A 27,753-nucleotide genomic window follows, 5' to 3' on the forward strand; every position below is an offset into this window, starting at 1 on the left:
ATTCTCAGCTTCCTTGACAAACCTTTTACTTCCAACAGGCCCTGCACGATGGCTGCATTACACTATTATAACAGGTTTCTCACTGAAAACTTGTTTGTGAAGTTGTTTCTAGAAGAAAATAAATCTTTAAGCTGCCCAAATGACCGAGGCACTCAGAATAACCTTAGGACTGTCCTTTGGGGAAGACACAAGGTCTCACTTTTAGCAGGTGCCTGACGTCAGGCCAGAGAGGGAACACAAGACAGGCAAAGGTTACATGGCAACTGTCCCCTGTGGCTTATGCAAGAGCCAAACAACCACTGCTCAGGATAGATGCACATAAAGAGAACTCACTGGAAATTACTTTTAATATAGGCAAACCAAAACTGCTCGTGAGTTGTAGGGTATGGTGGTGCCACAGACTAATCTGAACAGCTCCTGTTTCAGGTCTCTAAAGCAAGCATTCAGTAATTCACATTACATCAGTCATCTTTGGTAATACTGTACATTTGTGTCAACCACTTGGTAAACATGAGTTCTGCATATTTACAGTATAATTCATCATAACTGCAAACTAATTGGAAAGTTGATGGAGTGTCCTCCAACTGTACATGAGCTTGCTAAGGGAAGAGTTCAGACTAGCAACACTGAAATTACTTCACAGTTACATAGAAAAAAGTTACAATTCTTTGTCATAGAACATTACACAAGTTTGTTATTTTGTCTACAGTTAAAGCAGGTTTGTAGTCAGGATTATTAAATTAACAGCAAAACAGCCGCCAAAACAATTTAAGGGAATGTGATTTAAAGCTAAGATCTTTGATTAAAGTATTTTTTCTAACCCTAAATTATTAAAATACAGAAAAAAGTCATAATTATTTCAAAAATATGTATCTTTAAAAAAGGAGTTCCATTCCTTACAATGCAGTTTAAAACTAACATAGAAGGAATCAGTGCTACATTAAATACAGTCAGTAGCATTTGGATGGCATTATTTAAGTGTAATCTTATGTTTTCTTTTATATGGTCCAGCAATGGACTTCTCCTTGCTTTAATGTATATCTGATGATCACTGAACTTTCCCCACTCATCCTGATGTAGGCTGTCCACACATACTGTGTTCACACTTAAGAGTCAGCATTTATGTACAATTTAAAAGCAGCACAGCTTTCCTACACCCTGCAGCTGTGCTCACTCCCCTGCAGTACTGGAGCGAGCACAACAGCTTGGATATCTCAGGGAATGCATCATTGTTCTGAAAGGCCTTTTTTTCCCCGTTTTCTCAGGGGGTGGCTCCTCATTATGTTTCCCAGCTGCTTCAGCAGGCACTGTCTGGAACTGTTCTATTTGAAACTCAAGATGTTTTTGAATGGCTACCCCGAGGACTTCTGGATCCACAGATGCCCCATACACTTCCCACGTCATTCCTTCATCATCCCATCTCACTTCACGAACTGGAGATTTGGGGGCCTCCAAGCCTTGCTCCAGGTTCACCTCTGGGAACACGTGTGAGTGACCTTCTGCTGCAGCTGCTGGGCTTGTTGCCACTGATTTGCATTCCATGGTTGGAAGAGTTTGTACCTCGGCATCTCTGCGCTCCAGAGCCGGTTTCAGGCCTTTGGTTATGTCATTCATAGAGGTCATAGTCCACATATCCTTAGTTGTCACTGCCGTGTCTGCACATTGCTGGCTGCTCAGAGCAACCTGGGCAGCCTTGGCTTCTGGAGGAGGTCTCTCCTGTGGAGCAGGTTGCAGTTGTTCTTCAGGAATGTTACAGCACTTCAGGATTTTCTTGGCATCCAGGCCCGATTCACTTACTGAAGACACCAGCTTAGGATATGTCAGAATGTCAGAAGCAGAAAAGGAATGAAAGTAGCCAGGTGCTGCCTGCTCTTTTCCTGTCTCACTGACAGAGCACACCAAGCGTGGGATGAGCTGGATGGATGGGATGGGCAAGGAGTGGCAATAGGCCGGGATGGTGGCGTCTGCCTTCAAGGCGTCCTGCCTGAGGCTGCAGGGCCCCGCTGAGTTGTTGTGAACTGTCATCACCATGGGGGAGTAGGCAGAGTTTGGAATACTACCATAAGTCAGACCACCATGAATAATCCCAGGGGCTTGACTGAACGTTGTCCTGTTTGGGAAACCATTTCCAGGCACGTGGGGTCCTAGAACAGCAGTGTGAAACGTGCCAGGATCTGTGTAAACAGTGGTGTTACGTGGAATACTGCCACTGTCAAAGGTATTTGTGGGTACTTGTTGGTCCCTAGGTAGGACCGGAAGATGAGTCACAAGGTTTTGATAGTGACATGTACTTGGATTTGTTTCTGGTCCATATCTCTGAGTTTGAAAAGACATCCTAGCCTCTGGTGGACCATGCCTGCAGCCAGAAGAGCTGAGGCTGGAGTGAGTAGCACTGGTTTCTATGTGAGTGACATGAGCCTGCTGTTTGCAGCTGCAGGTTAGGTCTGAGTGGCTTCTCTGAAGGGCAGGTCCTGATTCTTCCATTTTACACATCCCTTGCTGGTGAACAAAGCAGGCTGAAGAAACATTCTCAGCAGTGCTGCTCTTCACACACATCTTAGTGTCCCCCACTCCCCAGGATGCTGAGGATTGTTCAGTGACAAGAACATGGTTTGTATTCTTAGTTCTTCCCTCTGAATGGTCATTGGCTGACTGGTCATTTATGGTTGGGACCTCTGATCCAAGTCCCACCATCCCAGGCTGTGAGGAGGACCATTCAGGACTCTGCACACTCTTTGCATCACTCCTGTTTTCCAGGATATGGCAGATGGTGCTGCTATGGCTTTTCTTCAGCTCCTGCTTGTTTTGCCTTTCCTCTAAACTCCTTGAGTGCCCAATACAGGCCAGATTTGAGGAGCTCTTGGACAGGGGGTGACTGTTGACATTTAAGAGACTGTGACAAGTAGAACTTAGTGAGTCCTGGTAGCAATGGGTGTGGAGCTGGTGGTTGTCAGATGACATGGCAAAAAACAGAGACCTGCAAGAAATGGTGGAAAAGAAAAAGACACAATTTAAGTAGGAAATAAATGTACTGGAAACTATAATCTCTACTGACCTTCTGCTTGGGCTTCTTGCCTTCCACAGTTCACAAGTACTTTCTAAAAAACACAGTACTCTAGTCTAAGTGTACTTAGACCAGACAGTTTCCATTTTTGCTTTCTCCAAAGAGTTTTTCTCTAAATTAGATACAGGATTTTTAAAAATTCTGGTGAGTTTTTTTCCAATTCATAAAACACAAAAGGAAAAAATCCTCCTTGGTTTCTATCTTTTAACAATAACTATCTCAACATTACCAAGTATCATCTCCCCAAATTCACTGGAGCCATTTTTGGGACATCCAGAGATGTCATGTAACTTAAGCAAAGACAGAAGTATTTTCCAGCTAGATATCTTTTCACCACAGTGGTCATTAAGCCAATGATATTAACTGTATCATCAAAACAACAACAAAAAGAGCTTAGCTATCAGTCTCTTGACATCGTCATTTCAGAAGTGATCCAGTCACTGATGGAGCTTTTAAACCTTGAAGCTGCAACAACTGAACAAATTCTCCCTTTTCCCCATATCTTTCCAAACAAGCTTCCTGATATTTCATGTTACGAGATCATTGTTTCAGTCCACCATTTTCCCCGAGCCCACACAAGTGTAGAGCAGGTATGGACAAAGTTGTTTTGACCCCCTGTGACAGAGATGACATGAAACCCAAGGTAATGACTTCTACCAAGCCAGTGTGGGGTCACTGCCAGTGTTCCCAGAACAAATTATGCTGGGCAGCACTCCAGCTTGTGCTCATCTCTGGCACCACAGGAGCTGGCTGCAAAGAGGGACCCAGTGAAAGGCTGGAGGTGAAATTCCCCTCTCTCTATAAGGAGGGTCTGCACCCCAGCACTGCCTCTGTTAAGGGTGCATGCTCAGGGCTCTCAGGCTGCTCACCTTTGCAAATCCACAAGTCCATGCTGGCTGTGGAAGGTGTGCACTCATGACACCAGAGGCAGGGTAAAAACAAAACAAGAAAATCTTTAACCAAAGCCTTGCAGTTCTTGTCCATTTTTATAGTGCACTCAGTCATTTCTATTTTTAGAAAATCCTTGTTTCTACCAGTTGGTACAACACCCTAGACATTATTAACATTTATGTTAGCAGTTTTACATCTGAGGGGAGTTGTGATTGAAGATTTTGAATCTCACCAGATTTCAAGATCCATTTTTGCTGATTGAATCAGATCTTCCACTGATTGGCTACACATACTGCCTTGGTGTCACAGAGGTGTTGCAACATTTGTACAACTACAGGTATCTTAATATGTTCATATATATCTATATATACCCACACAAATACATATATGTCTTTTCCATAAGAACTCACTGTGTTGAACAGAAAGATCCAGAGCATTTGTGCATTGCTTCCAGGCCAAGTACTACCAGATATTTTGTTGTGCAGATGTAGAGAGTGAAAGTCAGATTTTCTCATTTTAGACAACTTCCCCTCAGATATACTCCATGCACTCTGCCTCCTTAGCAGGTCTCTGACAGAAACCTGCACAATTTCCTGTGCACTATATCACTAAAATAAAATGAATGTGTGGAACAGAAAGGTACATACACATGGTGAACAAAAGCACGCTGAAAATGTCACAGGGAAGTTCACTCCTACCATCAAGGACACCGTGGCTGCAAGGGCTCACATTCAGCACTCTCACATGTGATCCTTTTAAAGTGATATTCACAGGCTTTAAGTCACGTACCAGTGTAACAGACAAGAACATGCCTTTTGCTCCCTCTGCCAACCAAGAGCTCTACAGCTGATCCAGGCAGCTATCAGTGCTTGTAATTAATTCCATTTCCATTGTAAATGTCAGCAGGCTAACAGGCTGCAATTTTCCCATCACCTGAAATCCACTTGTGTTGGCTGTTTTCCATCATGAAATTAAATTGAGCATGACAACATTAAAAAATAGTAATATTTGCAATCACATTCTGACAAAATTCTCATTGTGGGTTGTGTATCAGGGACTTGTGACGAGCAGCAATATCCTCTAGCACAGGGTTGCTCCAATCTGGACTGTAGGCAGAAAAAAGGTGAATTCCCATTCTTCATATTTGTTACCTCTCCTGCAGTCACTTCTGCACATGAGTATAGTCTGCACAGGGTTCAAAGGAGTCAAGAGGATTAAACACCAGAGCAATAGCTGCCTACAAGGTGAAAACCTTACATTTAATCTCTTAAAAGATAACACCTGCAAAGGCTCTCACACACACCTGGATGAAACAACACTTACTAATGGCAATCCTCAGACACAAATATTGAGACTCAGATGAAAGGAACCTTCGAACATATCCTGTTACAAATGATACAAGGCTGTAGGAAGCTTGAAGGGCTCTCTTACAAAGTTTACAGCATTCAAATACCTACATGTACACAGAAACCAGGGCTCTATTTGCTTTCTTTATGTAGCAATGGACATTGCTGCAGAAGCCTCTGTAACTGAAAGAAGTGATGTATTTGAAACTGATTTGTCACCTCATACCCAACACATTCAGATGGATGAAACAGACCAAACATAGTGACATCACTGAAAGCAACACCCAGGGTGATGCTGGCGAGGAAACCCTCAAAGAAAACTCAGAATAAATTTAATTTTGCCCCACTGCAGGTGAAATCATGACTGAACATGGGCCAATGTGACATAAATTACACATGCACATGCAGAATATTCTAACCAGCTACTCCCAACAGCATCTGAACATTGTTGCTCAGACAGACCAGTGTTCCACACCAGCATAATTGTAATAATTCTCCTATGGCCTTGCACCTTCCCAAACTCTGCATTTCACATGTGCACTGCTGGCACTGATTGCTCAGGGTGCACAAAAATCCCCTGAGAAGAGGCCCAACACTGCACACACACATCCCACGGTGCCAGACCTCCCACTGAGCCCAGGGTCCAGCCCATGGCTTCTGGGAAAGGCTGGAAAGCAGAAGGGTCCTTCTGGACGGGCCTTCCCACACCTCTGCCAGTGAAGGGTGGGTCACGTACAGAGAATGAGGTGCCAAACTTTTTAAAAATCCAACCCCAAAACATGGAACCTCTTCAATGACACAGCCATGCAACTCCTTTGTATTTTGTGAATCAGCTAATCAGGAATGGATTACTCACATGAAACATGGATAGAAGCACACCGATTTTGTGGGTACAAAGGCACCCAAACCAACTTTCTCTGTGCATGCTGGGCAGAGCAGACTGCTTGGTTTAACTCTCATTTTTAAAATGTAAAAATATAACTTATAGGAAAGGAATTTACTCAAAAATATCTACTTTAAGTTCTGAGTCTGTCTGAAAGATTTTGATTTGAGAGGAAATTCATACCTGAAATTCACACCAAAGGAAATTCACACCTGAATACACAAATAAAAGTATGAATTTTTGAGGCAGATACTCTGCTATGAATATATAGAAAATTGTTAGACAAGCAGAGAAAGGATTAGGATAGAAATGGAATTAACATCCACTATTTTTGGCTTAGCTTCAGATAGCTTATGAGGGGATCTAGGCTGCTTTCACTAATTCCACTGAACTACTTTAAAGCAACAAATGTGTATTTTGCTATGACTTATGATTAAAGTTTTGACCTATTTAATGCACCAGTAAATTTAGTCTCAAAATATTAAATACAATGTGTTATCAATTGAAAGACGTTCACTGTAAATTAATTATGATTCTAAAATCCTTCAGTATTTTTGTACTCCACACACGTATTTAATTGAAATTTTGACAACACTCTAATCTTTTATTCTGAAACTGTTCCCCCTCATCTTATCTGCCCATGAAAAAGTCCTTTTCTCTCTTTTTTAAGAACCCTCATTTAGTACTTTGTTACTATAGGAAGTTAAGAGCCAGTGAGGCAGTGCCAATCACCTGACATGCTGAACAACACAAGTTAGCTGCAGAATTTGGGAAGAGTCAGAGAAATGTAATACTATTTACTAGAAATATGCATGCAATGCCAGACACTTCTCTAAATCTTCCACAGTTATTTCTTCTTTATATAACTCTGATGGTCAACCCACAAGTCAAGAAGATTTGTAGTAATGACTGCAGCTGTTTCACCCATCTTCACTTGGCTGACCATACAAGAAAAAAAATTTTTCCTTAATTTTATGCTTTTAAAATCAACATCTGACTGCAAAATAAGTCATAAAATCAAAGCCAGTTTCAGGGGTGAGAGCACTAATATGCAAATGTGGAATTTCGAAAAGCTAAACAATCTGATCCATACCACATTTTTGGATGATGATTTATTTTTGGATGCTGATCAGGACCCTCCATGGCAGCACTAGCCCTTTCAGAGAAGACATTTTCTGAGAAGTGTTAGGGGGTTGCAAGGTCTTTGTCCTGAATTTGCTCCTTCATTCTGGTCCTGCTGTGCAATAATCAACTGCACAAAGCAAGCACAGAATTTCTGCAACACCAAACTCCAAGACAAACACAATTATATTTTATACAAGAAGAATAGTGTCATTTTAATTAACTTAAGGAATATACTTGAAAAGAAAGCTGCTAGATACAGGTTCTTACCTTTATTTAATCTTATTACAAACACCATAAATAAATTGTAAATTAAAACTTATAAATTTGAAATGAAGAGCAGTTTATGGCTAAAATGATGTAACTTTAATTACACCCTAAAGGGACAGCAGTCACTTAGCCATAAACACTGCTGACCCCTGCCTGGGGTGCAAGACAGCACATTGAGGAAAAGCTGCATTTCTGCCCCAACAGCCAAGCTCCCTCAGGTACCAGAAGCAATTCAGTATATTCACACTGGGTTCTCTTCAGGCCTGGTATTTTACAATGTGGCCTCCTTACTGCAATCCATGACTAAACTTCTAAGATACATGCTTCATGTGGTAAAATAACATAAAAAGGAACATCATCTAATATGATATTCATTTCTTTTAGAGCTGTACTAATTTTAAAGAAACTTATACCATCAAAATAAAAAAATTAGAGTGTGCTTATGTCTAAAAATTGTCCTTGCTTGCTTACATGGAAAACTACTTGCACGAGATAAGAAAGATCTGTTTTGCTTTAGACAAAGATTGGCATGATAGCATTATGAGATCTGATGGCCTCTCCCTAACTACTGCTACTGAAGGAAATAGTTCATTAACAGTAATCACTAACATTTACATTGAGGGGGAATCAAACCACTCGAGAGGCATTGGCAAAACAGGATTAACCATGGTAAAAAGCTTAGAGATTCAAGTGCTGGGATTAGGAGTTTTGCTGTTTTGCTGTTGCTGTTTTTAATTGTTATTTTATTTTGGTGAGGTGTAAGTGAAAGGAATAAACAGAGGAGTTACAGTAGGGGAAAAGATATCACTTGTCAGGGAACATTAAAAAATTTCTCCAAATTCTGTCAATGCAAAAATAATTTCTCTAAATTCTGTCAGCTAGATTAATAAAGACTCAGGTTGAGACCCCAATCACTTAGCCTCTAATCCATCATCTTTCTGTAAGCTTTCCATTTTGGAATAGCATTATAAACAAACTATGCCTTGTTCAGTTTAATCTGCTAATGCCCTTTTGTAAATATTTTCTATCATCCTAAGTATTTCTAATATCAGCCAGATCCACAGGACAGGCTGGCTTGGGCATCCAGAGATACCAACAGACAAACACAACAGACACGGGCACACTGTATGCAAAGGAATGGGGTTGTTTCCCAGTTCTGCACTGCAAGAGGCACTGGGGACACTGGGGCCGAGGCACTGGGACCATAATTCACAGGGAGGAGGGGGAGTGCACTTGGCAGGCTGGAAAACAGGAGAGCAGGAGAGCTGTGACCCTCAGTGCCCAGCACTGCCAAAGCAGAGACCTTGTGCCTGATGCCCTCCCAAGGCCACTGGTCATAACCTCATTAGTTTCTGCTAATTACTGCTTTGGCTGCCAGGCTTTCCTGAAACACTTCTGTCTTTTGCCCGCCCTGTGCTGAGCACACTGGGCAGGTATCTCTGCGGTGACTGTGACAAGACTCAGAGTGAAGAGCTCCTTTCTCCTGAGTGTTAATGAACCTCAGCTCTCTCCTTCCTGAGGCACAGCAGAGATCTCTTCCCCAAAGGCTGAGGGTGCCATGGGTGCCCTGGTTCTTCCCAGCAGCCTCAGCAGGAGATAACAAACGAGTTACCACATCAGAAAATGAATAGATTCCAACATTTGCCCATGCATTCAGCTCAGTATGGAACAACAAGGCCACAGTGCCCACAGTTATCCCAACAGCCTGGAAGAGCCATGCAGGAGGGTCAGCATTCTCTTTTAAGGAGCAGGGACAGCCCACAGAACCAGCACAGCCTGAATTCTAAAGATGAAAACGGCTAAAATGAAAGTGCCAGGAGAAAGGAGCCTGATAGGGATGAACCAAAGGAGACAATTTCAGTGACACCTTCAGCTGAATTCCCAGGAAGGACAATTCACAGGGCTGTAAATATATTACTGGAAAATCAGAGAGAGAAGCACTCTGTCACAAGGGAGGCATGTGTTGGGACACTGTCCTGACACCACTACATGATTTACTACTGCAACATGTGGCATCTTCTTTGCCACCTTTTTAATTTAATCATCTATCCCAGAAACAACTTCAAAAATTTCTTGGACTTCATCTTTTTTTAGCAGAAGTTTATGAGCAAAACATTACTCCCACTATATCTCCATGTGGAGATCCGCCTCAGCATACAAACTACCCTACAGTATATCCAACAGAGATATTGTACAGTCATGTTTTGATGCTCACTTTTACTGTTTGACAGCTTCTTTAAAGCTCATCTCTTCAGTTAGAAGACTTAAAACTTTAATTACAAATTAAATATGATGACATGGTCATTTAATCAGCTGTTTTCACCAGCTGGGGCTTAAAAAAATCAAATATAATGACAGCAGGCAACACTGACCTAGAATCATGCTTACAGTGAATAGTGCATGCCTAAAGAAGTGGTATGTTAATATAATTGTCTTTCTGGCTTAAGCAGAACAGAATTAAGCAAAATGAAACTGTTAATTCAGATGCCAGGATTATGCTGCTAAGAATTCATGGCTACTGATATCCACTGGTATTGTAGAAGTCCTGTGACAAAAATATCTGATAGTTTCTTTAGGAATTCATCTTTAATGTAGAAAATATGCAGTGGCCTATCCACATTTGGATTTATTTCAGAGACAGACACTAGTGAGTCTTTTCCTCTTTACAGCAGGGGGTCAAATCCTATTCCTTCACATGTTCCAGCTTGGAGGAGACAGAATTGGTCTGGTGTTGAACAACTCATGCTCTTCAGAGCTCCACTTTTGTACCCTCTCTTCAGCCCTGAGCAGACCAGCTTCAAAGCAACCCCACTGACCTGGAACTCTGCAGAAACACATGGCCATAGCTTTGCTCAGTAAGCCTCTGCCTGTCAGAGGCCCAAGCCTGCCAATGTGTGAATCACAGCTGCCTGGGCAGCAGCATGAACTTAAAAATCATGCAGAAAGCCAGAAGCATGCTTACAGCCTCCTTCCAATCTCAGAGTACAGCTGGATACCAGTACAACCTGCACAAGAGGCCAGCAGTTTGCACATCCAACAAACTCCACCCAAACTGGCTAAGTGATTTGAATATCTGTTTGCAAATTCATGTGTTTTAGTGAAAAATATTCGAGTAATAATTTTTGCTGTTTGCTTGAAAGCTTAACAGTGACAGTTAGAGGGAAGGCACAAACTCAGTTTATCCCCCCTGCCCTGTGGACATCCCAGTTTTAATGGCACTGCACTTCTGGGTGAGGGCAGTGGGACACCCCTCCCTGCCAGGTGAACACACCTGTGACAGCTAAAGCTGTGTCCCAGCCTGTGTCAGAGGGTGCACAGTCTGTGTGTGTGCTCTGTGCTGGCTGCAAGGAGGCAGAAAAGCACAGAGCTGAGCCTAACATGCCCAGCCTCCCCATAAAGCTCACTCCCTTGCCTCAGTGTTGTGCCAACAGAGATAAAAGCTTTACAACCAGCTGCAGTGGCAGACAAAGGAAGCTCAAATCTGCCTTAAGAATACTGAATATACAAACATAGCCACAAGCACAGCAGCTTTTCATGTTCACATATCATCCTTAATTGAAGGATGGCAATTCCTACAGCAGCATCAAACAGCAATAAGGGTGATATAAACAAAGGTCTCCAAACATCTCCATTAGGATAAAGACAATAGATTGAAGGATGCTTCACCAAAATAATTAAAGATGACTCATTATTCTTCAACATGTGATAGCTGAATTTCTTTCCTACCTAGAAAAACCTGGCAACTTACTTAGCAAAACCTAGAAATTTACCTTTATTGCTTGTTCCCCTGTTTCCCCCTGTGACTGAACACCATACAAGGGCCACAAAATCCCCTTAAATTCTTTATTTAAATAAGAGCATTTATGAACCGTATGGAAAACCTTGGAGAAAAAAATAATTCAAAACCACAATCCATCTACCTCTAGAAGCTGCTCTCAGTGGTGGCAGAGAAAAGACTGACTTTGACATTGTGGACTGACAGAAAACTGACTTCCAGAACTTAAAAACAAATTGCTCAGTAATTAGAAAGAGGAAACAATTGCTTTCTAATTCTGTCTGTGCTCACTGACATAGTGTATGACCTTGAGCAAGTCATTCCCTTTGTGACTCAGTTTACTCATCTGTGACTCACAGATTAGATGCAGAAGCCCCTGATGTAGGTATTTAAAGGCTTAATTCATGATTGCAGAGCACTCTCAAATCCTAGATAAAGATATTAAATATAAGATGCTGAAGATAATGTATTCTGGCCCTTCTTTTGTAATATTTGGATTGGAAGAAATAAATAGTGCATCTCTACAGGAAATTCTTGTTGCACTTGCAGAAAACTCACCTTACCAGTAAAGGTCAGACACTATCTGTGCTTCAGAAGAACAAGTTTAAAAGATCCCCTGCAACTTTCCAGCATCATGAGCACAAGTAATCTCAAGGATTTCAAATACTCAAACTCAGCCCAGTTTCTCAAATTGGGTGTTGTATGTATAAGCTCTCTATACAATATGCATGCTGACAACATGTATATTGTATATGCATGGTATGTTAAGTAGCAATGATTAATTATTATAAGCAGCTTCATTAAACTTTCTAAGCAGAGTTGTCACAACTGCAGACCATGTTGTCTTGCAGTGCTACATGCACTTGTAGGCTTTTATTTACTAGGGTGAATTTCTCATGAAAAAGAGATTCTGTGACTAATTTATGCCTTCAGTTCACACTGCAAGCTGTCTTTTATACATCCTTAAGCTGGAAAAGAGCTGGCAACCTCTATCCAAGGGGCTAAGTATTGAAAAGAACTGAAAAGGGGACTAGCTAATCATGTTTCATAGCATTAAAAGGTGCCATTGTAGTATGAGGTAGCTTTGAAACTATTTAAACAAGGAATATGGGAAGAGGAAGTTTTCATTTCAAACTTGGTCTTTTGTCTTAAAAAACCATTATGTCAAAGTGCAATTTCTGTCTCCCAAAAAAGAAACCATCCCAATTCATCTGTGGTCAAATCAGACCCATGTGGGGAACTATTATTATAGTTTTCAGAGAACATCTGAGAGGGATGCAAGGGAACACTTCCCTACTCTCTCAAGACTGAGAGAAGAAAAACATTAGAGCTTGGATAGAAGAGAGCCCCTGCCTCCCAAAGCTTGATACCAGAGACTGTAAGGAGAAATAAACTCAAGACAGAGTAAAGTAACAGCCCAAAGCAGCAGAATAAAGTTTACAAATACATTGTCAAACCCAAGTATGTGAAAGAGTTCCTCTAGAACTAATGTTTACACCCTACTCTGTGTAAACAAAAAAATTCCCCCTCCTCTTGGTTAATCTCAATCATAAACCAAGCTGCAGAAGTCTCCACTTCCTTATTAACATGTAATAATGTCAGAATCACAAAGTTTTGAGGTATAAATTTGAAACAACTCAAGAACCATGAGACAATTCAGTTCCTGTCATCATTCAGGTCTATGAAGATCCCACCTGTGTGACACAGACAACTAGAGAATAACTCCTCAGGCACCTGCTGCTAACTGCTAGAAACAAGATACTGATTATAAAGAGTAAAGGCTCTGCTACAGGAATACTTTGCTTTTCAAACATTGGTTTGACCATATTCAAGACTCACACAGACAGAACCCTAAGAAATCTGGTCTGACCTCACAGCTGTCTCTGCTTTGAGCAGGAGATTGGAATAGATGAATTCACAAGGTCCCTTCAAAAAAGACTTTTGAAAATTCTTTTCATAAATAGGAGCTTTTATCCATCAGTGCCAATGAATGTCATGTACCTTCTCAACCTAAGAAGCTGAAATGTGCAGCCATTTTGCAATCCTAAACCACTTTTAATTGATTAGAAGAACCTGTACATTTTACTGAAACCTGAGCACCTTTTACTGAGACAGGAATGACTTTGGAAAGGAAGCACAAAGGTGATCTATAGAAAAGAGGCAGTGACTCCAAAAGTTTCTTTCCAATCCATTCGCACCTCTGTTGTTACTAAATCAACAAAATCACTCCACCCCTTTCACAGTTTAGAGGCCATTGAGAACAAATAAAACTGCTATAACAAGATGTGTGTTTTTCCTTGATGTTTCAAGAAGCACTGATCTACCCTGCTCAGTCATAAACACCGAACTTTCCCAGCAGATTCTTAAAAAAACAAAATCAGTTTATGAGAGTTAGGGTGGCTTTGTGCATTCATCATCTCTCCAATTTCCATGGCAGGTTTGCTTAGCTTGAGCTAGAAAGGAGATGGATCTTTCACTTCAGCTCAGAGGAACTGGTGTCTGTCAGTCTTCTGCACTGTTGACTGAAGTAAAGCTCTGCAAGTCAAATGAAGGTCTTACAACTGCTCAATCCCATTAACCTTCATTTGCACACTCAGGTGTGCCCTTGCTAAAGCTTAATTAGCAAATATTCTGCAGATGGAGAAAGACTCCTGCTCCTTCTGTACTACTTTCATACTTTTTTGTATGAAATCCACACTGTGCACAAGTCAAGCCATCATTTTGCAAGAGCTTCCCCACACAGGGACAGGCCAGTTGAAAGTGGATCTTTCTTATGAAGCTTTTTTCGGCGCAGAATGATGCTTGGCTATAACTCACATGCTTAATGCCCACACACCAAACTAGGAAAGACCTGGCTGATGTCAACTTCATTTAGTTGGCCTGACCCAATTCCCATGCTCTGAATACATCTACCCAAGCAGCCACAAAGTGATATTTTTTTGTGGTTCCTGTTACTAAAGATAATTTCTCAGAATTTTAAAAGAATTTCTAAATGGAAGAGGCCATCTTCTTCCCAACAATCTCCTAAGCAATCTTAGCAAATACTCCTAAAGGAGAGCTCTTAACATACAGATGGACTACAACCTGCACAGCTATAGATTAATTCAATTGTTATAAGGCATCCATAGGAAATATTGCATCAAATTACCTTAACCAGAGAAAAGCTCAGCAGTATCTTTCATTTCACTGCCTTCTCATTGTATCCCTCATGCAGATATTCCTGACCACTGTACTCCAAAATTTATTTTCATTCTCCCCCTCATTTTGCTTTACAGAAAAGATCTCTCTCAGAACTGAAACACTGCCCCCAACCCCACCAGAAAAAAAAAATAAAAAAGGCTATTTAGAAGTTTGTTTAATTTACATCTTCCAGAATCTTAATATCCCAGAGAGATACTGTGTATGCATACAGCTTTACTGTTTACACCAGTTAAAATGTCTTATTTCTGTACAAGGAAGCTGCAAGAATTAACTAAAAGGCCAGTGCCTGCAGTCCCTATGGTGTGGCTCATGGCCATGGAAATTGGTTTAAGAAAAAAAAAAAAAGAGTTCAAGGCTCTCAAGGAAAGTAAAGTGCAACATCACTTGGAGCCAGATTCCTGCTGGACTGTTGCTCTTGGTCCAAAAGGGTTTAGACTAGAAGCAATATCACACACACCTGCCAAAGACAGTTGCTTCAACAAAACTATTGGAATGATAAGAAAAATATTTTTTTCTGATTCATTGGGAAAAATACTTGCAGAACAAATACCATTAACAGGTATCTTTCAAGTCCCTAGCCTTGGAAAGCATCATTCCTAGGCTGCATTCTCCTGCAAAATGTGTAACAGCTTGCAATATTCAAATACAAGGGACCAGAGTGAAGTACACTGCATCCTGATCTAAAAACATGAACTCCAGGGCAAAGGAATGAGCAATTTAGTGTCCTCTAACCTCAAGAAGAGTCCACTGGAGAAGAAACGGGATTTGGTTGCTGTTCTGCTCAGAAATAACCTGCCTGCAGTCAGGTGTAACAGTATCTCACTGGTACAAGCAAATACCTCTGCTCATCTGCAGTGGTTAAAAGCTACCTCCAATTTACCCTTTGTCATTGCCCTAACAGAAAGAAAGAAAGAAAATCAAACTTCTGAAGTCCAGTGAAGCTCAATAACAATTTTCCTCTGTTTTACCCTCCCTCATACATTTTTATTTTCCAAGTGCAGTTTGAATATGCGTAGTTTACTATGGAAGGAAAAATGTGGACTTGACATGGTTATCTGATGGAAATGTATCACATTTTGTATTATAAACTAACTCTGACACTGCAGGGCCATATACAATTTACTGCTCTTGTTTAAGCAGCCCAAAATAACTGTCAGATAAACTAAATTGCAATTCCAGCTTTCCCTGGAGTACAGTTAAAATGTCTAGACAATAAAAATCAACAAAACCTGATAAGTGGAGAAGTGTTTATGGAGTAATCAAGACATGGCATGAAAACACACAGCCCTCATCTAATCCACCCTCCTAAATGAAAACTTCTCCAAACCTAATTGTTTTACACAGAGACTCCATGCAGAGGTCTCTAAACTCAGATCTTACTACAGTCAATGTACTGCAAACATTCATTGCACTAAAACATGCAAACAACCATCTGCAAGCTTTCATCAATCTCTTGGGGCAAGAAAACCACTGATAGTTTTGTATTTTGTATGAAATTATTACTTAGAAACATGAGTCAATGGAAGAGAGGCAGATTTTGATCTATTTTAGATCCATCTCACTTATGTCTGAGATCAACATCTTGAAAAATGCATTTATTTTCTCTTTCCTTTCCCATCACCTTTCACGCTTAGAGTTCTCTAAATGGAAATAACTGCTTGCTGCCCCCTCCCTTTTCCCTCTTCCCCTAAAATCCAGGAGTGCATCAGCACTGACTCTTGCTTTTAATCACAACATATACAGAAAACAGTCTTCTAAGGATTCTGATACAAAATATTAATCTAGTGACAATAAAAAGCCAAACCAAATCAAATTTGTGACTTTGGGAAAAACATACTTTGGTTTAAGAGAAAAATTTTATTTGCCATTTTAAATAGCAATTGACCATTTATCTAGGAAGGTAAAGTGCAAAACAAAAGATATGCAGAAAGCACTGAAATATTCCTCAGATTTTTTTAGTGTTGGATTTTCCTAAGAATTTAAAAAACACATGGTACACATGGTGGAAAGCAGTAAGGTAAATGATTCTCTGGCACATTAGTACTAAAAGGCAGAAATTTAAAGCAATAAAATTTACACTTTTCTCTTATTTTTAGTATCCAAACACTAACATGCACACAAGAGATAATCAAAAAGCATCTTCATAAACTCACAGATGTGCAGAGGAATAAGATGAACAAGCTTATAGGGTTTTTCTCCCCCAAAGAAACAGTGACATGTATACTCTGGAAATAATTACTATAAGACAAACACATACACATGAAAGTGAAAGACATCAGCACAAAAAAACCCCACTTTCTACAGAACTACATTAAATTCAATTAAAGCTCAGGGTCATAGTTCCCATCATTTCAGAAAAAGAGAAAGCTACCATTTCCTGGGATTTTCAGTGCAGCTATCAAGCCCCTGCTGCCAAGACAGCACTTACAGAAGCCTGGCTCTGTCTCTGTGCAGCTCCTCTCCCTTCCCTTCCCCTGCTTTGTTCCTCTGCTGGCAAAGCAGAGAGGGCTCGGTGTCCTTACAGCAGACAGAGAACTGCCGTGGTCCTTACCTTCCCCCCACTCAGAGATTGCACATCCAGCTCCCCTGCACAAGTTACTTGGAGGGCATTTAAAAACAGATGCTCAGAAATCTGAGGAGAACAAAAGCCCAAGGAGTTCAGATTTCCTCTCCTTGATCCGCCTGATGCTGTTGACACTAAGGTGAGCATATGAGAAGGGGAAGGAGGTGGGATTGTCAGAGAGCATCAAAGGCAGGAGATTGGGAGATGGGGTTCCCTCTGCCTCGACGTGGCTCCCCCCTTGGCTGGAGAGGAAATAAAATGGAGCCCAGGAGGGAGGGAGAGAGATAATCCTGCAGCTTCATCTGATTAGAGAAACTGGGCCTGTGCAGAGCTGGCAATGCTGCTGGGGAAGCACAGGGAGGGGAGGCACACAGGGGCAGGAAGAGGAGGAGCAGAGGGGGAGGAATAAAATTGTAAGGGTTAAAGGAAAATTATAAAAGGTATACAAAGGAGCTGACTCCTGGGCCAAGGCATCCTGGTACGTGTTCAATATCAACCCTGATATAAAGGTGAAATCACCAGTAGGAAACTCCCATTGCTTCTGGTAACGTGGAACAATCAGGAAGAAAACAAATCAAACCCCAAGCCCAGAATGCATCCATCCTGTGGGCACAGACTGGGAACAAGGATGTTCCCATGGACTGCAAAGAGTGAGATTGTTTGGGCTGAGCAGGGAGAAATGGAAAAAGCAGTATCCTACAGATAATTATCTAGATTGTGCCAAACAGGACACAATTTAGAAACCATTTTCTATTGCATGCCATTTTCCAGAACCTGTTTCCACTTACTTACACACATCTTAGTTGAACCAAAGTGACTTCCAAGGAGCTCATGCCAACACACACATCAAGGAGCTCGCAGCTGAGGCTCCCACAAGGCTCCCACTTGTGCCACCCCCTCTCCCACAGCTGGCACAGCTATTTCTGGGCTCACAGGTGCCCACAGAGCGTGGCCATCCCCACCCCTGTGGTGCTGCAGCCCTCGGGGGATGCCAGCCTGCCCTCCCTGCAGCGCTGTGTGCTCACCCTCAGCCTGACACAGGGGCTCAGCCAGGCACGGGCAGGGTCCTGGGGGTGCTGCCATTGAGCATCCCCCACCCCATCCTCACCCAACAGGAATATCCTGCCTTGAGGACACAGGCACACAGCTCCTCCAAGCTGCCAGATGTGACCTGTGGTGCACCAGGGAACATCAAGGACAGATGTGACCAGAGGAGTCTCGTCCCCATCCACAGTGGCCCATTTTGGTATAGAATTTCCTCTTTTGCTCACCTTTATGAGGCTAAACTCAGTACTTTCCCAAGGATCACTCCAAATTTCCACATTGTGAGCTGCTTTTATTCTTTTCTGGCCTATTCCCTTCATTTAGAACTTGACACAAGGGAGGGTGGTTGGATCTCTAATGGAACAAGGAGAAGGATGCCAAAACATCAGAAAAGAACCCTTTCAAGTCCTCTTTCTTCCTGTTCAGGAAGCAGTTAATAATTCTTGTAAACCACTTCCAGCAGTTCTCAGTTTGCTCCTAAGCCTTCACCAATATCCTCCTATCAGTCCTAGCTCAGCTGAGAGAGGGGGATCAACACCCCTCCCCAATGCTTTTAGGAATGTACAGTTGCTCCCTGAGTCTCCAGAATGGGCTCAAACCCAGTAATTTCCTGTGTGTTCCCAGGCTTTGTTCCTAAGATGCACACCCCCACAGAGTCACTGAGCAATCCCACCCTCAGGCTGCAGGTCAGGAAGCATCTGGGGGGTTAGGAGCCATGCACGGGTCAGCAGCAGCTTTCTGGCTGCATTATTTTACCTGCCATGTGTCACAGCAGTGAAGCAGAGTAGGCACTTGCAGTCAGCTCTTTGTGCTGACCTTGACATCCTTCCTGCCAGGCTGGAAACAGAAGTCCCTTGAACCCGTTCCTTCCAGCACATCCTTACAGCATTCCTGCTGGCCCAGGATCATGCCCAGTGACTCTTCCCATCCCATGGTATGGGCCTGCAGTGGTGCTGCAGGGAGAGGGCAGCTCTACATCTTTCTCTTTTATTCCAGCAAAAGACCTTTGGCTGACATGGTGAGACACACCCCTGGCACCTGCAGCTACTCCAACATTGTTCCAGTGCCAGTGGCCAGCCATGGAACAACTCAGTACGACCCTTCCACTCCAAGGCATCTTCCAAATGAGTGCCAGGTTGCCCAAATGACATCCCAAGAACATAGAAAAGATAAAATGAGAGGACAAGACTGCACTTAGCTTTTCCCCTAAACCCTTTACAGAATGGACTTGCAGGGCTTTCTTGTCCCAGATTTTCTCTGTCCACCAAGGTTGACTATTTTCATTGAAAGCATCACAATGTGCTTACTGGAAGATACTGGTGACCAACTATTTCATCAACAGGTCACAAATCTGAGCATCCACAATGCAATTGGCATACAGCTTTCTCATTCTACATTTGATGAGAAAAGGTGTACAACTGCCTCAAATTCAGATCTGGAGAATTCATTCTTGTATCTTTCTTTAAGAAAGCTGATAGTTAAAGGAAGCTGAGAAATCAGTAGCCTACAGATCCATTAGGCCAAATCCAGACAATGCTGATGAATTTCTTTTGAGGAGAAGGACAGCATTATTTTTCAAGAGAATGATTTCAGAACAGTTCTGCCACTATGGCTCAGCCTGACTAGCATTCATGTTTTTCTGAGAACTCCCAGGGCTTAGACATGTGAGAATGTATATAATTTCATGAAATTAAAGTCCTATGTCCAGCCATGGAAGAAAGCTTTCAAAATTACTCTTTACTGATTTGGGTGCTTGAGGGTCATATGAAAGCAAGCCACCAGCCCCCTGACTTGGAGTCACCTGGTGTGAGGAGAGGCAGCCAGCTCTGCCTGCCCCTGCTGAAGGGCACCACCCAGGCAGAGCTTTGGACCTGCAGGCCAGCTTTTGTCAGTCTCCATCCAGGCAACCAGGGCTTCTACATTTAAGAGAAGTCCAGTCCAAACCCAAAAACCCTTTATCTAACCTAAAATCCACTGACACACTTTGGCCATCTGCTCCTCTTCAGAAGAGGAAATGGGGTAGGAAAACCATCCTGATTGCTTGGTGCCTCCTGAAACCAGGTACTGAAGCCCTTCTCTCACCCCTTCCCGTTTATAACCCCACAGTATTTTCCTGCACTGCCTGGTCTGCTGTCATTTTGAGCAACTTTGTCCTGCCAGGTGGGTGACCTGAACCCACCCACACTGTGCCTTCTGAACTCCTCCATCAGCCCTGAACCTGCCCAGCTCTGCTGCTCTTTGTGGAATGCCCACAAACACTGCCTGAAATTTGTTTACATCTCTGTCTGGGGGCTCTGCATGGAAACCCTGCAAGGCTTGATATTTGTTGTCTCTTGATTCAAAGCCACTTAAGCCAGTGAAACTGCACCTTCCACCAGGCAGATTTTATCTTAATGCATTTCTGGGATATATTCTAGTCTTCCACAATAAGGCAGCCCTCCAGGAACAATATGCTGTCTTGTGGGTAACACTGCTCATTTGCCTGAATGTCATCTGCCACAGCCAATTTGGATCAGGTTTTGGATTTCTCCATTGTAAAGTATTTTTGAGGGTTTCTGAAGAATAACAGCCCCTTAGCACAGTCTGGGAGAGCCTTCAAGATAATCACTAATGCACCATGGGCAAATTTAACTTTTTCTATGCCTATAACCAGTCAGCAGCTCTCCATTCCACATACTACTTTTCCCTTATTGAAATTTGAATTCTGTATGCAGTGCAAGTTTTTAGTTTTCACTTATACTGAGACACCCAAATAAGTCCAGTCAGTCAGGTGTAGGAGCTAGCATAGCAAGTGTTCACACACACACTCAAGGCAACTGAAATGCACAGAGATTATTTAAAAACATGAAAGTGACCATCACCTTCCATTTGACATAAACAGCAGGGTTATTTCTAACAGAGTTCTATAAAGAAAGCAATTCTGTCAGGTAAGTGATATCACATTAACTTCAAACCTTCCAACACATCCCAATTCATCACCACAAACATCATTCCATGAGGCTATGTGCCACATTTCTAACAGGTCTGTCAACCTAATTTGTCTATAAACACTTATATAGAGTTTTGGGCATAAATATAAACACTATATAGAGTGTTTCTATCCAGCAAGCATCATTACAAGTTTTGCTTCTTGTGCCTGGGAGAAGACAACTGTTGGTTAGATATCTCAATTACAGCAGGCATGGTCTCTGAATAAGCCTCTATTCTGTAATTTTATTTTTCTCTGAAAAGGAAGATGATTTGTGTGGGTTTATCTCAAAGTCTCCATGAAAACTGCCAGGTCACCTACATTTATCTTCATTGGGAATAATGCTGTAACACTACTGACATGACTTTTTCCAAGGAGCAACATAGATGCACTTCTCTTCTTTGCAGAATTAATCTTTTTGAAAGCTGTCAGAATTTTTAGACCTGTGAAAACTGGTGGTTTTGAGCTCTGTCATCTCCTTTCTTTTTCATCTTGGATATAAGAGCAGCTTTCTCAACAAAGCAGACCAGTTCTTTTGCCTTTATTTTACCTTGGCAGTTAGTGAGGCAGCCCACTGATAACAAACAATGTACTTCAAAGACTTCGCAAATCTCTACAAAGCACAATTTTTAGTTTGGTTATCAAATAAATAGAACAGTAGCTCATGGAGAATGAAAACAAGCTCCCTTTTTAAAGCATATTTTGCAATAAGCCAAAGATGATATTGCACAAAACCTTACATCTCCTCTTAAATCAGGGGACTATCACATGGACACTCTGCTGCTCTACTTCTCCCAGCTGTCATTTCCTCCCATGCACAACCACTGGAATGTCTTCCCTACACTTCTTTAGTATCCATTAGCAGAAAGCAATAAATAATTGCACCAAAAACCCAACCCTTCAATCCAGTTTTGGGGTAGCTTTAAGCTGCCTTTCATGCAATAAGGGCTTTGGCCTTTTGATAATTTAATCACATCTCTTCACCCTGCATTTGATTGCTAGTCTTCCATCTGTTCTGTAGTCTCAACTGAAAAGGAGGAAAGCCAGGACCACATAAGCAGGCAGGGCTCCCAGAGTCTGCTTCCAGAAAAAAATCCCATTGCAGAACCACCACACTTTGAGAAGTCACCACCAATACTCTCCTTATGTGTCTTGCCCACCAGGACACTCTTGCAAGTTTGAATCTGACTTTTTTTTTTTCAAAACTACATTCATGTAGATACTAAAGTGTCCTTGGTTTACTTCTGCAAATGGTGTCATTAAAAAAAAAATTACTTGGTCTTTGAACAACACAGTATGAGAGTCTGTTCTAGATGTTAACTGGTGCCCAGGGCTGAGGGCTATGAACAAAGCCTGCTGTAGAGAGAGTTTGCTTTACTCAATGGGAGTTAAGCATCAAATAAAGACTTGAACTCTGATGCCTCAATTCCCACATGTAAAATGATGAAATGGCATCAGCAAGAAGCTGGGGAAAGTGCAAAGGAAAACACTACACAAGAGGAAAGTTCTGCAGCCTGGGAGCATAATTTGCCTCATGCACTTTGAAAAAACACAGCTCTGCAGCTCCAAGAAAGGCTTTGTTTTCCCATGACCTGCAATAGTCCCAAACAACTCAGACCACAGCCATCCTAATGTCTCACGGCCTGTGAATCAGCTCCAGTCCACTCAAAATGCCTAATCCAGACTCCCTTTCCCTGGACAACAGGCCTGGGTGACATATCCATCCTCATTTCTTCCCCATGCAGCAGGAGCTGCTTATCCTGGTCTCCCTGACTTCCTCCAGGATATTCTGAGGAGAGAATATCATGGAAGGAAGAGGGACTTAGGAAAGCTGGGGGGAAATTTGAAGAGGGTCTGGATCTAGTCCCTGGGGCTGCCTATAGTGAACCAGTCACCTAAGAGGCACAATGATCCTTGGTTAAATGAGACAGAATTATTGTACAACCAATACACCAGAGTGACATCTCAAATTAGACAAGAGCTGAGAGCAGCCCCACTATATATTAAATAAGGCTTGCTGCACTAAGCCCAACATTTCAGAGCAGCCCTACTGTAAGAGAACAATACTATTTCAAATGTATCCACTGTCAGAGGCACTCCAGCAATATGGAGTGTAAGCCCCAGGCTAGCTCTGCCTGCAATAATCTGCAGGCTTGACTGTGTGACAGATTGAAATGCAGTAATAGTGTTTATGCAACTAATTCTTGTTCTAATCTATTAGTTTATGTAACCTTTGCTCATGGACATACTGACTTACAGGTCTCAGGAATCTAAAGAAAATCTCCTTTAACTCTCTCCCATCCTTCAACCCCTGGTTGCCCAATAAACAGGTTGTCAGAGATCTTGTTCATTCTCTTTGAGGAAAAATTATGTTGGCAATGGGAAAAAAGGTATCAGTTAAATTTCTCAAAACCTGTGTACTTCTCCATGCATACCAATGAAGTCATGTAATAAGCTCACCTGTGATGTGCAGGTGTCCTTCAGGTTAGCATTTCCAGCCACAGCATGTACCATTTGAGCTGGGAAAGGCACAGCAATTGTTTGTTTAGCTCCTACAGAGAAAAATTACTACTTTCTGGCATTTACTTTTTTTTTTCCCTGAGTAAAGCAAGGCAACAATATCTGTGTCAGTGACACTTATTCTTCCTAGCTTGAAAGATTTATTTTCATTCTTCTCATATTTCTTGTATTTCCTAGAACATTCTTACATCTATTTTAAGTGAAGAGCTAACCACAGAAACAGTGTGCAGAATTCCTCCTGCAGCAGTCACAACTCTAGTGATTACCACACAAAACATGCCCACATCAGCTTATTTTATCCTTTTTGGCTAGGCACTAATATAGATTTTGAAAGGACTAGAGTCAGATCAACCCTTTTTGAGTTTTTTGGGTTGTGAGGTTTTAATGTTTGTTTGGGATTTTTTTGTTTTGTTTTTGGGGGGGTTTTCTTTGTGGGGGTTTTTTTGTTTTGTTTTTTGGGGGGGGGGGTTGTTGTTGTTTTGCCTAGGGTTTTTTTTGTTCTTTTTTTGCGTGGGCTTTTTGGGGTTTTTTGTTGCCACTGGAATAGTTCACACAGCTGCTGCAATGTTGCCCTCATGACACTCGTTAAGTAGCCCTACACCTGATTTAATTTCTAACCCTTGGTATCGAGGATTCCTACACAGACCAAACCTGATTGATATCAACTGAAATCTAAAGTATTTGGAGCCAAAGCCCATGGTATTGGGTGTATTTAGGAGACATCATCATGCATTTCTGATGCATGCTGGACGCTACCAGTACTAGATAAATACTCTGTAAACGGACCAGGCGTTCCTCATTCCTTGGCGCAAAAGCAGCGTAAGAATGGGCAGAGTGCCTCTCTCCAGTAGTGCCTCTGCTCGTGGGGTGGTGCCCCAGTGGGTTCCTGCTCACACTGAAGCGTTTGCTCAGGCAGAGCCAGGAGCTGGGTCCCAGGGAGCTCGGTCAGTTCCAGCTCTGTCCTGTGGGGCCCCTTGCCAAGGAAATCCAGCAGGGACAGCCCCAGGACGGCGCCCGCTGGCCCCCTCCTGGCCACTGCGCAAAGACAAAGGCATCGCTCACCCCCGTCAAAGAACCGCTGCATTATATGAAAGGTTTACTCTTTTTTTCCTGCAATCAGCATTTCCATTTTTTATTCTTACATCTTTGACCCTCAAGATCTCCCTACTGTCTTTCCCAGGATTTTGAGCAACCTTTAATTCTTTTTAAACACAAAAAAATGTATGGGATGACACCTATAAATCTGTGGCTGCTATACAGAGAGCAGTTTTAGGTGCACTGCAGAAACATCTTTAAGTTAGAGGAAACAGATCTTCAGCTTTCAGTATCTGATTCCAGGTGTAAATGCTTCCAAAAAGAAACATCACCTTTTGCTCTCAGTTAAAAGCTTGCATCCCCTAAGGCTGTACCTTAGGGCTGTATTACACACGGTGTATTTGCTATGCCACATACATGATTTTGTGCTTCCCTGCAAACCTTAAGATGGATTAGTGTCTACAGATTCACCTGCCTGCTCAGCAATCCCTCCCCATTTGTCTAATTCACATTATGTCTGGCTTAAATTCATTATCCCTCACTCAGAGAGGGTGAGGCTTAGGAAAAACTGTCTAAAACAAACACCAGTCTTGCCTTAGGGCAACCTCTGTTGTTCACTACAGCTGCGTGAACAGGTCATTTTTCATGTGTACACATACAATCTTGCAAGGTCTTGCCAAAGTTATTGAGTTTAGATTACTCTTATCAAGGCTGGGAAGTGTACAAAACTCAAACAAAAAGTCAGATATTGCCCCCAAAAATCTTTAAAACCATGCAAGCCAAAGCTACACAAGTAGTTTTCTCTGCAAAAGTATCTACTTGTACATATTATCTCTGAACTTGGAGTTTATTAATAAAGTAATTTTTAAAGGAACATTTTGTGTTCTTATGTTCTTAAAACATCAACAGCCAGCTAACTCTTAATGCAGTTTACATTACAAAAAACCCTTGCAACCATAAGAACACATTCTAGTAAAAGCAAACTCGAAATTCTTACTATAAAACACAGGAAGGAAAAGTTATTAGAAAGGAATAAAAGTTCATTTTTCCATTTTGCTTCATACATTCAAAAAAAGTCACCTTTAAAGACCTTTTTGCTTTGCTCTACTATTTGCACCGAAGCCCAGCTTTGGACAGGAGGTGGTGCTATAGTCTGTGTAAATTTTGTTATTAGGCAACACCAACAGTTAAAGATTACTAAAAGGAAAAGGTAAAAAAAGAGAAACATTCTAAATCCTGTAGAAGTGCTGGCATGCAGACTCTACCTACAGTTGCTTTCATATCAGCAGGTATTCTGTAACAGTGCTAAAAAGTTTTGTAAGAAGGCACTACAATATTTGTGTCTGTCAAGGATTTCAAATACCTAGCAAAACATGATTATCAAAGCATGGAAAAAATCTGTTATGCACAGCTCTGGGCAAGCTGTAACAGTTTTTATGTGGCCAAGGCTCTGTTAAGCAGCTCTGGGCCATGAGGAAACTGATGGAACAGTGGAAGATTTTTGCAGCTCCAGTGAGAACATTCTGTCTGCCTCTCCCTGAAGAATGCAAGGTTAGCTGCAGGGTCAGATTTACTGGCCAAGATGAAATGCCAGATTAGGAATCCAAACCCCATGCCTAGGTTAATGCTCTTTCCCCCTCTCTCCTTTCTTCTTTTGCTGTCTTTCTCCTCATGCTCATCTAGAAGTACCAAACATGGCATCTTCTGAAGACTTTTTTCTTGCTGTCCATGTTGCCCTGTCTCTATCCCCATTTTCCACCTGTAACTTTACTGGGAGAGCTGTTCTGGATTGCAGTCTGCTTGACAGTGACAACCATCAGCAGCCAAGCTGAGAGAAAACAATTGTGGAAGACTGGTTCCCTTCTGGCTGCACTTCCTGTCCCATTCTCATATTTTCTTTAGAAAGGAAACTAACAAATGACTCCCAGAATGGATCCAAGGGGTGTTTTCTAAGAGAGTAGATCTTTCACATATTCCTTTCTGAAACTATCAATTATCCATAGCCTGCTAAAGCCAAGAACTACGTGTCAGACCAAGGCCAACAGCAGATTGTGGGAGAAATTCTTATCTCAGTTACACAAGTCTGGATCTGGAGGAACTCCAGTTATTAAACAATCTATAAAATTAGGATAACAATAAGTATTATTTCAAAAAGGTTCGTGATGGTTAACTACTAGTAATTAATGCTGGTATAGAAATCAGGCAATGGTTGCCTGGAAATGAAAGGCACTATAGAAATTCTAAGTACTCATTATTTCTGCCATTTGCAATTAGACTTTTCAATGTAATCTATTTGTTGTAGTCAGGGTGCCCATCAATGCTCCCTGCAGATCTCAATCTATTGTTCCTGAATAATTCACCAGTCTCAATAACATTAGTTCACATTTAATTGGGGGAAAAAAAAAAGCTTACCTCTTTCTAGATGCCATTACAGATGAAGGTACCACCAACATGAAAGTCAAAATTCCCAAACACAAGGGAGTGGGTGTGAAGGCAGAATAACTTGAACATATTTCACTTGAAATGGATGGACCTGAAGATCATTTTACAACTACAAAATGGGATTAAAAAAAAAAAAAAGAAAATCCTTTTATTGAATGGGATCTGTTGAAGCTTTAAGATTATTAATAAATAATAGTAGGAGTTAGACTTCAGTGTAAAATGATGCTATAATTACTTTCCTTTCTAAAGACCTATTGATGCTTGTGATCCTACAGCTGTATCTTCTTTAAATACTTTTCTATCTTTAATCAAGGGATGTTCCTATACACAGCTTTAAGTAATTACACACAATCAAATTAATTGTAAGTCAGAACTGGATAAAAAGGTTTATATGTCAAATAAATACTTGATTTTTTCAAAGATATCCAACTTAAAAAATACGTATGTTGAATTTCATCCAGTGTAGTGGGAATTACATGAATATATGATAAATTATTTGCTGTTACTTAGATAGGTGTCAAATGAGCATTGTGACATCCCTGTTTTTAAGGTAACACACTTCAAAAAATTTTTTGTGACAGAATTTTTAAGTGGTCTTTTAAAGCTCAAGGTTTGACTGTAAGATGTCC

At 41.6% G+C, this 27,753-nt stretch overlaps 1 protein-coding gene across 2 annotated transcripts; it reads right to left on the minus strand.

Annotated features, from left to right (window-relative positions):
* Positions 1 to 329: 329 nt before the first annotated feature.
* GPRIN2 (G protein regulated inducer of neurite outgrowth 2) lies at positions 330 to 27,222 on the minus strand. Of its 2 annotated transcripts, none has more exons than XM_036385924.1 (2): positions 27,095 to 27,222; positions 330 to 2,977 (listed from the first exon to the last, which is right to left on the minus strand). In XM_036385924.1, exons 1-2 carry the CDS (start codon positions 27,133 to 27,135, stop codon positions 1,171 to 1,173), a joined length of 1,848 nt encoding a protein of 615 aa, XP_036241817.1. In that variant the 5' UTR covers positions 27,136 to 27,222; the 3' UTR covers positions 330 to 1,170. The 2 variants fall into 2 exon arrangements, with proteins under 2 accessions (XP_036241817.1, XP_036241818.1); XM_036385925.2 differs by lacking the exon at positions 27,095 to 27,222 and adding an exon at positions 17,104 to 17,296.
* Positions 27,223 to 27,753: the final 531 nt, after the last annotated feature.

The sequence above is a fragment of the Molothrus ater genome, chromosome 8 (genome assembly GCF_012460135.2).
Source record: "Molothrus ater isolate BHLD 08-10-18 breed brown headed cowbird chromosome 8, BPBGC_Mater_1.1, whole genome shotgun sequence".
In the NCBI taxonomy this organism is placed as follows: domain Eukaryota; kingdom Metazoa; phylum Chordata; class Aves; order Passeriformes; family Icteridae; genus Molothrus; species Molothrus ater.

Excerpts from the sequence above, each read along its gene's own strand:
- GPRIN2 (XM_036385924.1), bottom strand. The coding sequence starts at position 27,135 with ATGTTGGTGGTACCTTCATCTGTAATGGCATCTAGAAAGAG. Across the intron at positions 2,978-27,094 it reads GTAATGGCATCTAGAAAGAG|GTCTCTGTTTTTTGCCATGT; the intron begins GTAAGCTTTTTT and ends CATTTCTTGCAG.